The 18,262-nt window shown below is 45.1% G+C and overlaps 1 protein-coding gene across 2 annotated transcripts in view; it reads left to right on the top strand.

Annotated features, from left to right (window-relative positions):
- LOC135823264 (uncharacterized) overlaps positions 1–18,262 on the top strand; it is a 65,748-nt gene that overhangs the window by 29,302 nt on the left and 18,184 nt on the right. For both annotated transcript variants that reach the window (XM_065336116.1, XM_065336115.1), the window contains 11 exons: positions 269–484; positions 1,459–1,587; positions 2,062–2,277; positions 4,850–5,113; positions 5,634–5,888; positions 9,842–10,084; positions 10,717–11,064; positions 12,558–12,670; positions 15,295–15,377; positions 16,983–17,137; positions 17,949–17,977. In XM_065336116.1, coding sequence (XP_065192188.1) covers positions 269–484; positions 1,459–1,587; positions 2,062–2,277; positions 4,850–5,113; positions 5,634–5,888; positions 9,842–10,084; positions 10,717–11,064; positions 12,558–12,670; positions 15,295–15,377; positions 16,983–17,137; positions 17,949–17,977 — 2,051 coding nt within the window. The remainder of the gene's footprint in view (positions 1–268; positions 485–1,458; positions 1,588–2,061; positions 2,278–4,849; positions 5,114–5,633; positions 5,889–9,841; positions 10,085–10,716; positions 11,065–12,557; positions 12,671–15,294; positions 15,378–16,982; positions 17,138–17,948; positions 17,978–18,262) is intronic.

Genomic DNA, 18,262 nt, shown 5'->3' with positions numbered 1-18,262 from the left:
CCGCTCAGCTTATACGAAGCGCTGCTTTTCACTGTTTATCATAATAATCCATATAATTATAGTGGATCGCTACAGTGGAGTCTTCGCATTTTGAGAAATAGTCAGTCCAGTGTGAAGATACTGCATTGCCAGGAGATGTGACAAATTTAATCAGTTGGGGGCTAAGCAATTGCAGAATATTTGAAAAAATTGCTGCCCTTTTTTAGTAGGGCTCTGGCTGTAAAGACGCTTGGCTTCTGTGATTTGTGCCTGTGTGTTTCTCGTGAAGTCATGAATTGCACCAGACCGGGTTTTAACACATCAACTTCAGTCCAAGTTACGACCGAACAGTTTGACTACCAGTACCGTACAACCATTGAATTTGACTGTCTGCAAGGATTTCGACGCAACGCGTCCAGCCTAGTTACAAACCTTCGCAACTGCACCGTTCAATCTCCGGATAGAAGCAGCATCACCTGGGATGGTGTGGATTTTGAATGTGAAGGTAGGGTGATGTTGCTTTGCATTGGTGACAATGTTCCAGAATTTCCACAATGTTTGCTGCGTCTTTGCCTAGAGTAGAATCATAGCTGAGGGTATGGAATCCTTTACAGATCGCCATATGAGAGAGAGGACAAGACATCGGTAGCGAAATAAGCAGTTTCAATAACAATTCTTGTGCGTATGCCAGTTTCTTGATGCTGCGTTTTCCATCTGGGATTAACTTGTGATAACAATGCCTTCTTTGCCACCAAAAACTGAGTCTAGTTTTAACATGGACATGTTCTCCTATTATTTATTATTATTAGAAGCATGTCTGCGTAGGTGGCGGGGGTTGCTACTTTCGCTTATGCTATTCAGGATTGATGTCTGAAGAGTAATACAATACAATGAAATGACAGAAATGACGTCAACAAAAGCCGTTAGCAACAATACCAATCGGACCATTGGAAAATTTAATCGAAAGTATAGAATAGAATATACGTACAACATGTCTGGCAGAATCACGTGAATCACGAGAATTAGTCCGGTTAGGTGGGGCGGGCATGCCTGTCGGTCTGTTGCCATTGAGCGGATTGATTCAGCATCTTGCGGCTGGTAGAGGGTAAGTCCATGCCATGATGACAATTCCGTCTTCAAGACCGTTACCAAAGTTGTCCGAGGTCGACCCCTGAAACATTCACTGCCCTCATGTTCTACCGTCCAAATTTAATGGCTTTCGACTGAAGTAATTTCTAATCCAATGCTGCAGGCAGCAAGCTGTTTCGGCCATAAATACCTCATCACTACAGCTACGAGCTCTAAGCAAACCGAGCTACCAGCCATGGTGCAAAGGAGGCACCACAGACATTCCGATAGCCCGTCGCTCTAGCGCCAGAGCAATGCGTAATGCAGCAGCACTAGATCAGCCTACCGAGGCTGAGGCTAGGTACCGAGGCTAATTTCTAATCCATATATATCTGGGATGATCTCTTTCAGATATCAATGAATGTGCTGAAGGCACACATATGTGTGACCCGAATGCTATCTGCAACAACACGTTTGGTAGCTTCACCTGTAAATGCCTTCCCTGCTTCAAAGGCTCTGGGTTTATCGGAGACTGCCCGAGTAAGAAACTTTATTTTTGGTTCATTTTTGTGTCCGGTCACGTTTGGTAGCTAGACCTGTGAATGCCATCCATGCTTCAAAAGCTCTGGGGTTATAGGGGACTGTCTGTGTAAGAAACTGCAGTTTGGGTCCATTTTCGTATCGCGCCACGTATTTGCAAGTGGTTGTTTGCTCAGCCAATAAAGGCTAACGACTGCTAACTGCAGGCTTCAAGGACCTTCATGCTTAATGTTGCAGACAACTTTGAACTGTTGTAGAGGTTTGGCGCTCACTCGGCTGCCTCTTTGTATATCTCTACGTAGCTTACGACCAAGAGTCTATTTTATGTAGCTTTCTATCTAGATGCTAGCTGAAGAAATCTATCTCTTTTCACGTGCAAGAAGATAAAATAAGTGCATAGGACTTTTCACCGTGCCCCGCTGTCATGTTCTTGCTTGGAGTTTCATCTGATCAAGATACTGTGCTGTTCTTCAGTTGTGAGCTGCAGCTTGGAGAATGCTACTGTTCCCAGGAGCAACTTTTCGTTGGAGAGACCTGCTGAGTCTCCACTACTATTTAACAGCAGTTCGCTGAACTGCTCTTTTCTGATCAGCTATGACTGCCATACTGGATACAATATAACATCTGGAAATCTACGACGAGAATGCCTGCCTGATAGGACGTATACTGGATTGAGACCCGTCTGTAACTGTAAGTAATGTACAGGCAGAAAGTGGTGGACATCAAGCAACTGCATTGTATATAAAAGGGGGTTTGTCAACTGACAGCCGCTCTATTTAGTTGCTATTCACTCTTTAGATGAAATTTTTTTGATCAATTTCAAATGGAGGAGAGGAGAGGAAGAGTTCTATTATTAATGATGTCGAAAAATTGTTAATAATTTTTCAACATCATTAATAAAAGATAGCAAGTGAAGAGAACCGGGCTCAATCCATCACCCTGCGGTGTGCCAAGCTGGTTCTGGAGCGGTTTGGACAGAGCGCAGCCCACTCGAACAAACAGATGGGTATTATCAAGAAGAAGACGAATAAGCTGAACTTCATCTGTGCCTGTAATCCGCTGCATGACATTGAGCAGCTTGGCTCTGTCGATCGTGTCGAAGGCACGGCTCATGTCCAGGCCTAGCATGTGGTAACTCCAATCCCCCTGCACCGCGGCATCCGACAGCCACCGCTGCGCCCACACCACATCTGCAGTGCTCCGGCCTCTCCAGAAGCCCGATTGACTCGGACCGAGGAAGTTCTCCACAGCCAGCGTGATCCGAGCCAGGACAACGAGAGAAAGAGCCTGTCCGGTCCGGTTGTCGACTTCATTGGAATTCCTTTGACTTCATGCTCTTTCCAAATTGTAATCGCCAGTGTGGTTGTTGGTCTTCCCCTCCGAATAGCAGTTTGTAGGCTGACGTAAAGCTGCATCGCTTTTTGAGGTGGTGTGTCAGGATCCATGCGGAGTACATGGCCAAGCATGGCCATTCGACGGCTTTTCACGGTTGCCGAGAGGGGCGAACTGCTGCATTGTCGATAGAGCTCATCGTTCGAGATGGTGTTGGGATACACTATCCCAAGTAGATTCCGCAGCTGCCTTCTGTGGAACACATCCAGTTTCTGCGATTCAGCTTCGGTGAACCCCCACGTGCAGCATTTGTACAGAATGGTTGGCAGCACGAAGGCTTTGGACAGCTGTAATCGACGGTATTTTCCGACGTGTGTGCATCTCAACCAGAGAGTGTACATATTGCGATATGCACAAGCTGCAAGTTGGAGACGCCTGTCTAGGTTCTCTCTTGCACCCATAAGCGATCCGAGCTGCTTGATCTTTTTCCATGCGTCATTGTTGCATGAGATGTGCACCCACTCAGTTTTTGACGGATTGACTTTCAGTGACCAATCTTGGAGGGTATTGGTGATCACTGGGAGGGATTGTTCTAGCCATGGCTTTGATGTACTGTAAAAGTTGAAGTCAAAGGAATTCCAATGAAGTCGACAACCGACTTGGCCAAACTACGCCAGTTGGCGCAAGATCGTCGGGAATGGAAGAGTTTATGGAATATGGAATCCCAAAAACTAACTAGGACGAAGGCCTGCAGCAGTCTGCGACTAGCTTCTTTTCATCTGCTTTTTTTCATCTGGTTAGATTGTTAGTGCGTGTGTGCTTTTGCCATCTTGCTGAAGAAACACAGAGGCGGAACAGGACATGGTATGTTTTTACTTTGTATTTATCTACCGTATCTCCATTACGCGAAGCTGTGTAATAATAATAATAATAATAATAATTGGCAGGCGTGTGTTTACCGCCATATTGCCAGGTGTGTCTTTACAACCATATTTAACCATAAGTACAGCTGCAGTGGTGTCTTCAACTTCATTCGCCCGAATAATAATAATAATTAATAAAAGAATTTTCATCTAAAGAGTGAATAGCAACTAAATAGAGCGGTTGTCAGTTGACAACCCCCCCCCCCCCCCTTATTTAACTGAAAGTATGCTGTGAAATATCCGATTGTGTCCCTTGGAGGATTGATAGTGTTGGGACAGGGTGACACAAACAGAAGTGGATTGCAGTGTGAGGTGGAGCTGTGTTTGTAGTGTACTTAGCCCAATGGCTTTAATATCTTTATAGCTAACTGCCATTCTTTTGCGGTGCTACCAACTTACCGTACTTGTACCCATGAATCTTTTACGGACATGTTGAAGTATTGTTCGCCGTACGAGTTTGAAATGAATATTAATTTGTCACTGAAACATGTACTGTAGCATTGATTTTGTGAAATCTGTGGTCGAATCTTGCCCAATACACTGTAAGCCGCATTGCATATGAGCCTATAACAATGTTCACCAGATATACAGAGGTACGTGACATACATGCATGTTCAAGAGTTCACCAGGGCAAACTATCTTTCAGTTGACTTATAAATACAATGTTATTTCAGTTGCAGTCTGTTGGACTTATATCACTAAATCGATGGAAGGTCTGCCAAAAGGCATTGGTCAGTATGCAAAGGTCCGGGAAGTGCTTTCTGATGCTGCCATTTTACAGGATTAATTTCATATCCGTTAAAAACACAATTGCATAAGGACCTACTAGCTAAATATGATAATTATCCATTTCTTTTTCAGATATTTCTTTGTCCCCAAAATCCTTGACTCCGACTCCTATCTCCCTAGGTTCCTGCCAGAACTATCCAAAAGAAGGCTAATGGCATTGAGTTGCCTTGACCCTGTTGATCTTTGCTTGTTGCGTATCGTGTGTGCGTACAACATAGTTGTGAACTGCACCTACCCTGGACCAGGATGGTACGCCACACAGATCTCCAGTAACCTCACTGATCCAGATGAAACACTCACTATAACGGAACGAGATAATTTCTTCTTCCCTCGAGACATGGTCGGTCCTGATAGATTTCGCTACCTATCTATGGCGACATTCGAGTGTCTCGAAGGCTATGCTCATCCGCGCAATCTGACAAACTCCAGCCGCTTGTGTCTGGCCAATGGTATGCTGGATGGTGAAATACACCACTGCTTTCGTAAGTATGACATGTACTGGCACACTCTAGCTCCATTATTGTTGATGATTCATATTGTTAGGTACCTCCTCCGATGGTTTGACCAGCTTCGGCCGTCGTTTCCACCCACCGGGTCGAAACGTGCCCATCGGGATCATCGCCGTCACTCCCAACAGATGAATATAAGTGAAGAGATCCTGCAGCAATCTAAAGCTCACACCTTGTCTCATTGCTCTCGCTGGTCGGGTAGCAATGACTCTCAACCTACCTGTTCCCGTTGTTATGTCTGGATATGTCGTCAGTCGTCCTTTCTCTTATTCAACAATATCATAATTATGGTTTCGTGTAGTCAAGTAAGGATATACCTTAAGACCTAATGAGGACAGTTGCAGCAATGACTGTGTCTTTGTTGTTCTCGTGGTGAACACTTAATCAGTGCAATAAGAAATACATGGGGATAGTCTAGGCCAATGCAACATGCGTTTCACAGCTGATCACCACCGGCTGTTTTATGCTATTTCTTCACTGGTGTGTACTACAGGACGGAATTGCTCAATTCTAATGCCGCGGAACAACAGCGATCTGTACAAGCTCAACTTCACGAATCCAGCATACCCGCTGAGTGACATCCAGCAACTGCATGACGGATTTGAGGAGGCATACCGGACGAACTTCTCCTACACAAATCGATTCTTCTTTGACTGTAATCGCGGGCATCGTCTTGAACAGGGCGAGAGCAATGTAACAGAGTGCTTATCGAATGAAAGCTGGTCACATCCTGAACCTCCATGTAGTCGTAAGTGATCTAGTGAATAGGTAGTGACAATGCCTGTTTGTACTGAGAATTTCATGTTTTCAAATGTCGTCATGTTTGTGATACCTTGCCTGTTTGGGGCCGGGTTCACTGTAAGTTCTATTTCAAGTGTGAGTTTGACAAAGACACAAACCGTATGATGTAGTCTGAATAATTTCGTTATGTTCGGTCTGCATTCAGTAGTCAAGCAGCATCCTCCTGATCGCACCAGTAGCTTTGAGCAAAATTAACAGAGTGCCTAGCGAATGAAAGCTGGTCACATCCTGAACCTCCATGTAGTCGTAAGTGATCTAGTGAATAGGTAGTGACAGTGCCTGCTAATACTGAGTGTTCCATGTTTTCAAATGCCGTCATTGTTCAAGGGCGTCGGACCTGCACCGGCCGGGCAGCCATGGCCGCCCCACTTTTTCGGTGTTTTTTTTTAGCACACTGCAACAAAGCGCGATGATCTCAACGCAAACGTGGCAAATCCTTGTCCCCGATCATGGTTTGTTGCAGAATCAAAAGTCAATGTACACTGAAATGGCACCAAAGGCCTGGGAATGCTTGCAATTGGCTTCAATTTTTGAATTTTTTCCAGGGGGAGGGTAATGAGAGCTAGAGCATCGCCCCAACTCCACGTTTGTGTTCTGTTGTTACCGTCCTCCTTGGCAGCCACCTGATCAGTTCTGCAGCGCACTCCGGACCTGCATTCAATCAATATCTTGTCCTCAAGCTTCCATATTTGTCATTGGCGACTTTAACGCTCGCCTCTCGAAATGGCTAGCATCCGATCCTGATACACCTGCTGGTACATGCATGTATGACACCCTGGATGATCTGGGCTTATCGCAACTTGTGGATCAACAGCCTACCCGCTACTCCGCAAGTGGTAAGAGTTCATCACTACTCGACCTAGTTATCACATATGCTCCAATAGCAGTCTCCCATCTCACCATCCTCCCACCGGTATCTGATCACTGTCCTGTAGTTTTCGATGTCGTCCACAACCGATCAGCAGGCTCCACAGCCCAAATATCTTCTGCACAAAACACCTGGCTCGACTTTGCCCACACGGACTGGCAAGCATTTAACAACCACGTGTGGCAACTACCCTTGCTAGATGCCGTCCAAAATGCGCAAACAGTTGATGAGGCCTGGTCATTGTGGCGCACAGCGCTGGAAGACTCTGTATCGTTGTTTGTTCCCGTTGTCCGGAGAAGCACATTTCCATCGAACAAGCCTTGGTACTCTGCTGTTCACCATCGTCAGAGGCGGCTTCGGGATCGCCTCTTCGCCAAGGCCAAACGTCTCGGATCTACAGATAGTTGGATAGCGTATAGACTCTCACGTAACTGTCTTACTTCCTTGCTCCGGAAGGCGAGACGCCATTATCACGAGAGGATGGCGAGAGACATGGCTCAGCATCATGGAACCCGTACATGGTGGCGCAAAGCAAAGATCCTTTGTAATGTGAATCGCCCGTCTCCGGTTATCCCTGACCTCTACCATGACAACCAAGCCTACCCAGCCACGAGTAATACGGAAAAGACGAATCTCCTAGCCAAAGTGTTTGCGAGCTACAGCCAGGCGCCACTGCTAACACCTGACCTGCACTCAGCTGGTATTTTAACACCCACGTCCACTGTGAAGTTCTCCATACAACCATTCTCTGTGCAGTCCGTATTTGACACGCTATCCAGACTTCCCATTCAACGTAAAACCGCTGGACTGCTGAACACTCGCATCCTCCGTGAAACAGCTGAGGTCACGTCACAGTCTCTTTCCGCCCTTTTCAACCGCTGCTTGCTGTCCAGTACTCAGCCCAGGGAGTGGAAATCTGCCGTTGTTGTACCTGTGTTCAAGGGAAAAGGTAATCCTTCTCACCCAGTCAATTACCGTCCTATATCGCTGTTAAATGCAGTTGCCAAATTGTATGAGTCTATGATTAGCCGTCAGTTTTACTCGTTTGTTGAGAGCCATAAAATTATCAGTTCCAGCCAGTTTGGCTTTTGTCGAAAGAGGTCAACAGTTGACCAATTGGTACAGCTTACCTCAATTGTTTCGCGTGCATTTGACTCTAAGTCTTCTTGTGACCAGCTGTTCCTTGATTTTTCTAAGGCCTTTGACAGAGTTAGTCATCATTTAGTTATTCAATCTGTTTCAGGTTGGTGTTCTCTTTCTGCCTGTTCTTGGGTGAAGGACTTCATCATTGATCGTAGTATTTGCGTTCGCATTGGCCAAACTCTTTCTAACCCTTTGCCCATCACCGCTGGCGTACCCCAAGGTTCCCATCTCGGCCCGCTTCTTTTTAACCTGTGCATCAACTCCTTTCCTGATGCCCCTGCTTCTAGTACCCTATCCCTTTTTGCTGATGACTCTAATTTAATTCTTGTTTCTCCAGCAAACACCTCACTTCCTATCCATCATGCATTGCTCCAGACTGACATTGATAAGTGTTGTCAATGGTCATCAGCTACTGCCATGACGTTTAACACCAGTAAATGCGTCCACCTACCCTTTCAAAAATATGCATTAGCCCCCGGCCCGTCATCCCCCTTGACAATGAACGGTGTGCCTATTCAGAAAGGTGATAGCCACTGTCATCTCGGCGTGACTATCACTCCTTCACTAAATTTTTCTGACCATATAAAATCTATCACCCATAAGTTTCGCAGTCGTGTTTTTCTGTTGCGCCATATGGCCCATTTCCTTTCTGCTTCAACCGTGAATTTGCTCTACAAGTGTTACGTACGACCACTGTTAGAATACGCAGTCCCTGTCTGGTCATTCGCCGTATCCCATTCAGATTCGCTTACGTTAGACCGACTGCAAGCCGTTGCTGCTCGTTCATATCTGCTTTGTAAGACCCGGCACCCTCCTGAGTGGGAAACCCCGAAGCAGATTCTTAATCGTACTTGTGACTGGTCATCCCTGAAGTGGCGTCGTCAGATTCTGTCCTTGCTGTATTTTCATCATGTCTTTTACCAGTTTCCGTCTTTGCTAATTCGTTTCAAATTCAATGTATCCCTTAGTTGTCGTCACCCGTCCTCTATAGTTTTACCTCGTTCTGGCGCCCATTTCAATCCCCTCTCTTCAGTTTATCTGTGGAATGGAACAAACTTCCAGAACACATCCGCTGCGTTCAGTCCTCTGTCAATTTTCGCATTGCTCTAAAGGCTCATTACTCACAGCATAGATATTCTCTGACTGGAATTCCGAACTTTTCCGTTTGAGAATTTTTTTCCTTAAAATTAATCCTTGCTGGGTTTTTTTCATCTAAATGTCCCGCTATTATCTGCAGAGGTGATTTCTTCCCTCGTCGATTTCTTTCCTGCTTTTATACCTCGATATTTTAGGTACTTGTTTCCCTTCTTCCCATGCTTCATCTTCCACTCTCCTCTCCCCCATTTCCCCATTTTTCTTGCGATATTTATGTGGGAGACTTCCGTGATAAGCATCCATTTGCTTTTGGAGAATCCTTTTAAATAAATACAATACAATACAATAATGTTTGTCCCCGATCGTAGCATCTTCTTGGTTTTTTGCAGAATCAAAAAGTCTTTCATTGTAGTTACCGTACACTGAAATGGCACCAAATGCCCGGAAATGCTTGCAATTGGCTTCAATTTTTGAAATTTTTTCCCGGGGGACGACCCCCGGACCCCCCCCCCCCTTCCATGGCCGCCCACCTCCAAAGCCGGTGCGACGCGCCTGTTGTTTGTGTGATACCGTCGTTGTTTTGCTTGAAATTTGCATTGGGGGGTGACTGTTAGTTCTTTTTCATGTATGGGTTTGACAATGACACAAACTTCAATATGTTTGGTCTGCATTCAGTAGTTAAGCAGGATCCTCCTGATCTTACCAGAAGCTTCGAGCGAAATTAATTCGTAGACAATGCTGCTTTACATAGAAGTATCAATCCGGCTTTTCTTTGTTTAACCTGTCTATTGCAGCCATTCCTTGCCCAGCTCTGCCGACCGTGTATTTTGCTGACAACATCACAACACAGATCGGCTCACTAAACGGTCTATTTTATGACAATGAAGTTCAGTACACATGTGATGGAGGCTTCACTGGCAGTGGCACACTGAAATGCACTGATCCGGGTTATGAGCACACTGTGAGACCAACAGAAGGAACATGGATAGCACTGGAGGAGAATCCACCGTGGACACCACCTGATGTCACGTGTCACCGTAAGTTTACCGTTACTGTGTAAGAAATCATGCAAGTACATGTACATTGGTTACACTGTAGCCAAGCAGAGTTGTCAGATGAGTGGCCCTATTCAATTGTCATCAACTCACAGGTACAATGAAACAAAATTTCCCGCCATAGTAAAACTTGTGTGTTTTACTGTTATGTGTACTTAATCACATAGCTACTTTAAAAGTGGCTGTTTAGACATTTTTTTAAGTCTCTTCAGCGTTGCTTTGTTTAAATGTTCATGCACGCTTGCATCTCATTGGAGGCCAGGAGTGGCCCTAACATGATGCCTATAACACGATGCCTATAACAACCAGTATTGACCTAACTTTTGCCTGTCTGCCTCTCTCTCTCTCTCTCTCTCTCTCTCTCTCTCACACACACACACACACAGACGTGTGTAAGGACACACGAGGAAAATAGTTATGTTCCTTTGACCTTAATCTTCTGGTGGCCTTCACCAGAGGCAAATATTTCTCAGTGCACCCTTCTCCGGGAGTTGCCTACTCCGATTTAGACAGTAGAGTTGGTCTCCGGATCACCCAATGTCCAGTACCCAGAAGGGCAGATCATCCTTCTCTGATTTATGAATCTTTCTTCCCTGGTTTTATTTTTGCTGTAGGTCGCGCACAACTACTGCGTATCGAGCCACCTCCCAAAATGGGCGAAACCCTACTTGTAGTCGAAGACAGTACCCTACAGTTGGCGTGTGTACACCAGGGACATCCAGTAGCCACGGTTCGTTGGTTTCAAGATGGAGTGCTGAGATCGGAGATTACTAGCACGCAGGAGCAAAACGAAGAGCAGGAAAGACGACGTGAGGTGCTTGATTCGTGGCCGTCGACAATCACTGTACCAAACGTTCGTCGTAGAAATAGTGGCACATGGACTTGTGAAATCTCTCAAGCAAGGCAGGAAGATGGTGTAGAGGTGTTCATTGAGCGCAGGACAATAATAGTAGAAGTCAGAGGTAAGTGATCTTGATTTTCTAAGTTTTGGATAAAGATCAAGAAGTGACCTATCAAAACCTGAGCAAACGCAATTTCACTCCGTAGAGCAGTACTGAAATTCCTTCAAGAGGAAATGTGCAATGTGACAATAAGGGTCCATAAATGACCACTATCAACCTGATCCCAACCTTCTTTCCTGTTTTCATAATCTTGAAGCGCTTATAAATCAAATGAATTTGAATATTCTACTATTCATTCCATCCGTACTGCATAGCTTTTGTAGCACCCACATGTTCTTTGCTGTCCACTTGTCTTTTGTTCCTATTGTGTTCTTTCTCATACCTCACATCAGCCATAACAAGTTCAGGGTTAGCTGCGGGCAGCCATATTGCATTATTCTTCAAGGGTAACATCGATAAAATTCTATGGAATAGGAAGGTACTGATCCCTAACCAGTAACAACAACAGCAAAAAACGAAACAAAACAAAAAACAAAACAAGACTGCCAACAGCTGGCACCGCACATTGTAATTATATTAGTATGGCAAACACAAGGGTGGATGGATGGGCCCTTGCAATGCAAGACAAAAAAGAGACTGATTCAAACTGTGCAAGCGCTTTTCCGCGCTTGCGCGACCTTCTGTGTCATTACCATGACACCAGCATCAAAAATAAAATAAAATAGAAAAAACACAAAACAAAACAAAACAAATCAGAAAACACGCATCGCAGATGTTCGTCATTCGAAAGAACAATGCTTCTCGTTTATTTCAAATTCAGCCAACGAGAAGCATACACTTCTCCATCTCCACATAGGGAGATGCACTTTCATACAATAGACAATAATAATAATAATAATAATAATAATAATAATAATAATAATAATAATAATAATACACACAGCTCGCATCTTCGCTGAACATGTTAGAGAGGAGCAGAGTTGACGCATCTGTCAACAGTGTGAAGCCAAGTTAATAGACACTATCACAACTATTATGATTGCTGGAATGGACTCAGATGGAGAGCCAAGGTTTAATTTATACAAAAGAGAAAGATCCAGGAGCTACAAGTTACGCTATTCTGTCCACTAACACCACCAGTTACTAAACAATCAGCTCATGCGATAACATTGCACGACACTGACCGACGGTACTGACGTTCTACAACTAGCTGGCTAACAGTTCTAGCACATCTTGGATACGAACACCTTCCCCTCCTTATGTTATTTCTTTAACTTAGAACCTTCCAAGATGTGCTAGAGCTGTTAGGCAGTTAGTTGTAGAACATCAGTACCGTCGGTCAGTGCCGTGCAATGTTATCGCATGAGCTGATTGTTTAGTAACTGGTGGTGTTAGTGGACAGTCTAGCGTAACTTGTAGTTCCTTGGTCTTTCTCTTTTGTATAAATTATGATTGCTGTAGTTGCTCGATAACTGGGCTATGGCTAATTTTCAATGGGTCAGCTTGACCTGAGAACTGATACAGAGTGTAAATCCTTCTGTCGTTTCTTCCAGCTCTGCAGCTGCACGTCCTCAATCTAAATTTTGATGTAGAGGACCCGGATGAAAACGTGACTATCGTTGGGACGCAGCAACACATGGACCTCAGAGAAGATGTTACTGACGCTGTGAGTAGAGCAGTTTTTATATTTTTCTTGCTTTGGTGGTTGAGGATCTGTTTGCATAACATCTGTTTTGAGTCAACACACTTCTGTATTGGCAAGCCTTGTCAGAACAAAAGGAATAATGCTTACTTGCATATTGGCCAGTTCCCACAACACATCAGTTGCCCATGATTAGATGATAGCCGTGTGATGCGTCTGGTGTCAGAATGTCGTTTTTCTTGCTCTGCGTTGGGAACAGAGTGTTTTCACCGAAGGTATGATGGTCCTGTGACTATTTTCCGCAAAACCTCACATTCCCACCACCACTGCATGCACTGTCCACATTCCCACCACCACTGCATGCACTATCCGCATTCCCACGGCCACTGCATGCGCTTTTACCACCACCGGAGCATGCACTCTCCAGCCGACAATTCCCTAATCAAACGCAAACTCATTTTTTTCTGGGGATTGAATGCAACAGTTGTGTTGTCCCTGCCCGTTTGGAGGGTATGTGCCCCTTTTGGCACGTGTGTGCTGGGTCCGCGTGGTTCAAGAAGAGTAGCAGACTCCTTGCCGCGCACCCAGAGAGGGACCTGCTCTCTCTCGCCATGAACATTATCCAGACCACCTGCCTTCATTGTGTCCAGCATGTAATCAATGGCATTCTCAAGGTTTGCTGTGCCGGCTAAGCGATTTCCAAACGTATCCGTGAACTTTGCCAAGCGATCGTACACCTGATGCTGTCCTTTGCCGGATGTCAGATAGTCAATAATACTCTTAACATTGGCACCCATGGATCTGATCTCATCACGCACTTCCACGGTAGCTGCACCATGACCGCCACTAGGGACTAGCAGACTGCCAAGTAGCACCAGGACTGCAGCACGTAGAATGACAGCCATCCTCATGCGGAGAGCATCCGAACTAATACTTTGGCATAGAAGATACCGACTGCACAAAATACTCTACTTACACCCTGTCAGTGAAGTGGCTGTTGGCTGAACCCCACACTCCCACAACTGCTTCTTCATTCACAAATCACCACATAGACCGGGTGGGATTGTGAATTATAAACAAATCATAAGAATTGAAAGCTGCTACTTTCTCCCCTTTGTGGGTGGACATTCTACATAATTATTGTGTAATAATATTATGCAGACAGTAGAACTTACTTGGTCGACACCATGTGACTCGTTTTAAACCCGGCTTTTCATTAATTTAAGTTAACACACCCATCTGCATGCACACTACACAGCATTGAGAGCATTGAGTTGTGGGGATAGGAGTGGTTTGTCAATCGCTGTTTGCCAGGCTCGCAGTGAGTATTATTTTTAGTGGCTGCAGGGTGAGTGATCCTGGCCGCATCTTTATGTTGGCGGCACGGTGAGCGACCCTGTCGCATCTTTTGAGAGCCGGGTGGGCTGTGTGAGCCGCACTGGCAGGATGAGCCTGGTGAGCGAGATTGACTCCCCTCTTTATTCAGTTATTTAAACTGAAGAGATGTGATGTTGAATGTTGGTTATTGTGATACCAAGAGGAAGGTGAAGATGTGCCTCAGCATGGTGCAGCACAGCAGAAAAGAAGCAGAGGGTATAGGAGGGTGGGCTTTGAAGAGAGTCACCAGTCAGCCATGCAAATCTGAGCAAGAAGCAATCTGTGAAGTGTCCGGCACAGCGCATGCGCCTTCTGTGTTAACTTATTTTTGCGTGCTCGCAAAAAGTCATTTAACACACCCATCTGCATGCACACTACATAGCATTGAGAGCATTGAGTTGTGGGGATAGGAGGGGTTTGTCAATCGCTGTTTGCCAGGCTCGCAGTGAGTATTATTTTTAGTGGCAGCAGGGTAAGTGACCCTGGCCGCATCTTTATGTTGGCGGCAAGGTGAGTGACCCTGTCACATCTTTTGAGAGCCGGGTGGGCTGTGTGAGCCGCACTGGCAGGATGAGCCTGGTGAGCGAGATTGACTCCCCAAATTGATAAAGCATCCTATTCCCACTACGACACCAGAGATTGTGCAATAGTTGCCTAGTGTGATAAGGCAATGGGCAAGAAAGAAGGTTGGGGTACAGCAGAGTGCCGGGACAGAAAATGACAGCAGAGCTGTCAACGTGGTCAGAGATCTCAGTTCGGGGTATTACAGTTTACCGGCTGAGAGATGGGCAGACTTCCATCACGAGGAGGCACAAGGTGCTGACGCTGTCTCAGGAAGGGATGGAAGGCGTCTTGGGTCAGATGGGTTCCGGTTGGCTGTCGGGTGGAGGTTGCGGAACCAGAGGAGCTCCTGGCGGGATAAGGCATCAGCACGCACGTTGGTGACGCCAGGGATGTGGCGTGCAGTAATCATGAAGTTGCCCTTCGTACAGATGAAGAAAAGCTGTCGGAGAAGTGCCATCACATTAGGACACTTGCTGGTGCCAGATGCCACGACAGCAACCACTGCAGTGTTGTCCGAGTGGAAACAGATGCGCATGCGGCTCCACTTTTGGCCCCAGGTAGCGCATGCCACACAGATCGGGTAGAGTTCCTTGAACGTAATGCAGCAAACTGTGTTGTGTCCGGCGCGGTGCATGCGCCTTCTGTGTTAACTTATTTTTGCGCCCTTGCAACAATTCATTTAAATGGTTCTGTTTTCCTCAATGCAGGTGGAAGAGCTTTTCCTCAGTAATACCAACCTTAATGAGGTGTTCTTTCTCGATTCAATTCCTGAGAATCCGTTCCATATTAGGTAAGCTACAGTATCGATTCTTGACATTCCTGTTGCTTGCTAGAAGTTTTGTGAACAACAATATTCTATGAAGTTGATTTGTAACATCAAGCTTTAAGCGTCACTTGCAATTTGCTTATAAAAGACATAATATCTCCTGACATGGTCAATGCTACCCACCATGTCGTCTGATGATTGTGCTATGCGCATGAAACAAAGTCGTGACAGCATGCATCTCAGTGAGGCTTCGATACTGCACTCATGAAATTCGAAGCCTCACTTCACGTCTTCAGCAACTTCACCTATCTCTACAGCTGGACATAGAAAAGGTCGTGTCCTGGCTGCGACGCTGGCACCTATCCCCCAATCTCAACAAAACCAAGGCCATTATCATCGGCTGTGTGTAGGCAGATAACATTGCGTTGTATTTCCCAGGATCTCCCCAGCCTATTGAGATGGTGAGCAGTCACAAACATCTAGGAGTAGTGATTGATTCTGCTCTTTCGTGGTCAGAACATATGAATTCTGTGCGTTGGCGTACCAGCTCTGCTCTTGGAGCCTTGCTCTCTCATTTTTCCCATCTCCCAAACAGTTGCAAGATTCTATTCTACCGATGCTATATTCTGCCTTTATTTGATTACGCTGACGTAACATGGTCAGGTCTTAGTGCAGCTGCTGTTTCCAAGCTTGAAATTCACCATAGAAAATAATTAAACGGCTATTTGGAAAATCCCTCATGCATAACAGTAAGCATATATACTCTCTCGTAGCCTCCTCTCCACTTGCTGATAGACGCCTATCACACCTGTGTACACTCGTTCAGAAAATCTATGTTAAGCAGATTCCCAGGCACTTCAAGAAATATGATTGGTTCCAGCGAAAGAGAAATACAAGACACCAGGTATCATTACCTTCCCCTCGATTGTCCCTAATGATCAAATCACCTGTCTTTATAGCTTACGCATTTTGGCTCAAACTCTCTTATGATATTCGCTGTTGCATTTTGCATTTCAGCTAAAATAGTACTGTATTGTGCTACCTGCTGTTGACACATGGGGTCACCTGCCTTCGTTTTCTTCTTTTGTTAATGCTATTTTCCGTGGTTGGATTCACCCTCCCTTTCTTGTATTGGCTATGTATTATTATGTGCCATAAACTAAAATAAAAATATCTCGGAGTCGCAACACAGCTTCCTCTCTCTCTCTCTCTCTCTCTCTCTCTCTCTCTCTCTCTCTCTCTCTCTCTCTCTCTCTCTCTCTCTCTCTCTCTCTCTCTCTCTCTCTCTCTCTCTCTCTCTCTCTCTCTCTCTCTCTCTCTCTCTCTCTCTCTCTCTCTCTCTCTCTCTCTCTCTCTCACACACACACACACACACACTCACTCTCTCTCACACTCTCTCTCTCTCACTCTTTCTCTCTCTCTCTCTCTATTGTGCAAAACTGAGAGTTCTGACACCCTATCCGTAGTCTACTGTTGCATTTTGTAGCTAATCTTCTCAGTGGGCTTATACCATACACCTGCGCCAACTATCCTTGCGTATGCCAGCGGGAGTGAATGAGCTCAGGATTAAGTTTTCCGTCTCTCTTGAATGATGCTTGAAATGTGTTTTGATTCTCTTTCTTGTTGCAGGACTGGCTCCATAATTGTTGAAATGGACTTGCAAATACTGGTTGTCGGTGAAGATAATGCTGATGAGCTGCAACGTCGCTTCAATATGGCGGTTGAGGACCAAGCAGATATATTTGGTGTGTTGGTGACACCTAGCGCAACAGTGATGGCAGTCAGTAAGTCTTGTATCGAGGTCGGCTACTTAACCACTAAATCGGCATTCCTGATACAATCAGGCTGAACCTGATGATAATAATAGCCTATATGTTTTAAACGTGATGTGTACGTACGCACAATATGTGGTTTTCCGTGTCTGTCAACCAAACAATACACTTGCGTGTAATGTGGCTGAAGAACCACTGTTTTTGGTCAATAGCCGTACGACTGTGACTGAGGAACCTCCACATCTGTTGTCACTATGTTTATCATTGTGGCTGAGGAGCAAAAGAAACGTTAGTAGAAACACATAAACATGTGGAGCTGCTTCCAAATATCCACAATATGCATGTAGCGTATTTTGCAAAAGAACAATTTCAATTACTGAAGTATCAGTCAGTGCTGTGAACTGCACCATGACTTTAAAATGACATGATTACTGAATTTCGTATTGTTGGGCATCCTCCAGATGATTTGATTAGTTATGCACCGTATGATAGCGCCATAAAGTGTTTTATCTTCCTATGTGTGTGTGTGCATTTGTTTGTCTGTGCGTGGGTGCGTGTGTGTATGTGTGTGTGTGTGCATGTATGTGTGTGTGTGTGTGTGTGTGCGTGTGTGCGTGTGCGCACGTGCAAATCTATATAAGTTTATGTTTGTGTTCATTGGTTTGAGGGAAAGATGTAAACGGAAAAGTCTGAAGAAAAAATTGACTGTCACCACAAGGGCTTGACCCAGGGATGTGTGCGTGTGTGTGCGTGTGTGTGTGTGTGTGTGTGTGTGTGTGTGTGTGTGTGTGTGTGTGTGTGTGTGTGTGTGTATAAAACCCAGATATCACCGCAAGACTTCTGGAACGTCTGGTAAGGTTTATCGCCTTATCGGATAGTAATAATTTGTTCCCTGATTTCGGTGGTCTTTTCACCATCTGAGCAGTAGTGTTGCAATTAGGATCTTGTCATGTGATGTTGTGTACCAGTTCAACTATATTCATATATATACAGTCTGCACATGTTGACAATGCTGCAATCACGAAAACATGAGGATAATAGGCATTTAGTATAGCTAGTAAACTCAAATTTCACTGAAATTGCCGCTTACAAAGTGCAGTGTATGGACTAAGAATCTAAGCAAAGAGTTTGTGCAAC

The sequence above is a fragment of the Sycon ciliatum genome, chromosome 8 (genome assembly GCF_964019385.1).
Source record: "Sycon ciliatum chromosome 8, ocSycCili1.1, whole genome shotgun sequence".
Classification (NCBI taxonomy): domain Eukaryota; kingdom Metazoa; phylum Porifera; class Calcarea; order Leucosolenida; family Sycettidae; genus Sycon; species Sycon ciliatum.
This window is presented reverse-complemented; position numbering and strand designations above follow the sequence as displayed.